Source organism: Rhagoletis pomonella, unplaced genomic scaffold (genome assembly GCF_013731165.1).
Source record: "Rhagoletis pomonella isolate Grant_MI unplaced genomic scaffold, Rhpom_1.0 Rhpom_scaffold_00008, whole genome shotgun sequence".
NCBI classification, from domain to species: domain Eukaryota; kingdom Metazoa; phylum Arthropoda; class Insecta; order Diptera; family Tephritidae; genus Rhagoletis; species Rhagoletis pomonella.
Window position 1 is genome coordinate 45,232,553 of NW_023458562.1, and position 1,662 is coordinate 45,234,214.

The window sequence follows — 1,662 nt, forward strand, 5'->3', positions numbered from 1 at the left end:
TAGGGCGTTCTTGAAAAGTTTTTTGAGATAGGGCGTTTTCGAACTGGCTGCCGAGATAGGTCGATCTTCCACTCAGCGTCGATATCCTTACGGGCGAGCACTTCTTTTGAGCGCCTAAAAGAGGCTAAAGAGAGTATTCTTTTGAGCTTCTCTTGACCTCCGAAACGAGGTCAATCTTCGCATATTCCTTAGCTCGTTTATTACGCCAAAACGTATCAAAAAGCGAGGAATCAATAAAGTTTTTGGAAAAACTACAAAAAATGCCTTGATTGCTCGTTTACTGCTCCGAATGGATTGTGACTCATTTATTGCCCGATTTTGATATTAAGTAATCCATACATTATTTTTTTAATGGGTGCGTGCTCTCCATGGTCTACACAGTTATATGTATGTGTGTACATAAACGTCGCTTTGCCGCTCTAAATTCAATTGACTGCATACCATGTCGTACGATTATTCGCCACCTCCGATTCAGCCTCTGGCTTCGGCAATACCCAAATATTACCGATGCCACTGTCCGAACTGAAGCGATTCGAATCGCGGAACAGTGACAAGCTTACCGGCTTTCTATACTGCTGCTCGCCCTCACGCGCATAGCGATCTTGCAACTTTTGACGCTCCTCCATCACAAATGAACTGATCATGTCGCGTATCAACTCCAACCATAGCTCGATCACCTGCGGTTCAGCATGGAAATCGCATTCCTGTTGCTTGCGACGCTCATAGAAGAGTGTAAAATGTTTCGTCTTTGCCAATATGCCAATGTGTTCGCAGGGATAGCGACCGTGGAAGATCAGATGTTTACCCTTGATTTCGGTGTAGATGATGCACTTGTCGAAGATGAAGACTTTGCCGCGATAGCTGCGTCTGAGCGTGTGATCCGTCACCGAGAAGTCGCTGACCTTGCGGAATTTGCCCTGATGAAAGACGTTGAACTAAATTGCGGAATAAGGGGAGGCAATAAAAAGAAGGGCGTTAAAAGCTATTTGTAGATACGAGTGAAAATCGGCTAACTAATTACTAACCTCATTGCACTCGATTATGTCGTTAATTACTTCCGATTCGTTGGTTGTGGTGAGCAGTGTGCGCATTTTCTTCTCCAGCCGACAGCAGGACTCAAGCAGTGGCTTGATTTCGAAGTCGCGGTGCTTGAAGAGGGTCTGAAAGGAAACAGAGAGAGGAAAAGAGACTAGAATATGGTCGACATATGAAGAGTCAAAAAGTTAAATTTGAAGCCATTCAAATCTATCTTTTGTTCAATTTGTTATACAAAAATATTTTATTTTAAAAAATAATTTTTTATTTATACCGAACTCACACCCTATATCTAATATACCGAAACTATTTTTTTTTTTCTTACAGTTCTCTCCTCAAACTCACCGTGATAAATTGTTGCAGCAGCAGTGGATATCGAGCCATTCGCTGTATGGGCTGGACCAGGAAGCTATTAATGCCCAACTTGTCATCCAATTCGTTTTGTATGCGCTGAAAGGGATTGATTTTGAATTAAATATGTTTTTGGCTTAAAAATTGCATTTTTTATACGAATGCTCTCTTGATCCTCACCTTAAAATAATTTTTATAGGTATCACATAATTTGAGCGAGCGTTGTTTGTTCATTGTAAATATGACGTAGCAATAGAACAAATTTTTCTGTAAAAA

The 1,662-nt window shown here is 41.0% G+C and overlaps 1 protein-coding gene across 1 annotated transcript in view; it reads right to left on the minus strand.

Annotated features, from left to right (window-relative positions):
• The window catches only part of LOC118744937 (triple functional domain protein), a 19,375-nt gene continuing 17,713 nt past the window's right edge, over positions 1–1,662 (minus strand). Inside the window, exons 5-8 of the mRNA XM_036478379.1 lie at positions 1,567–1,653; positions 1,381–1,485; positions 1,026–1,160; positions 1–935 (exon numbers count right to left, since the gene is read on the minus strand). Of these exons, the coding sequence (XP_036334272.1) occupies positions 426–935; positions 1,026–1,160; positions 1,381–1,485; positions 1,567–1,653 (837 nt within the window). The 3' untranslated portion in view covers positions 1–425. The remainder of the gene's footprint in view (positions 936–1,025; positions 1,161–1,380; positions 1,486–1,566; positions 1,654–1,662) is intronic.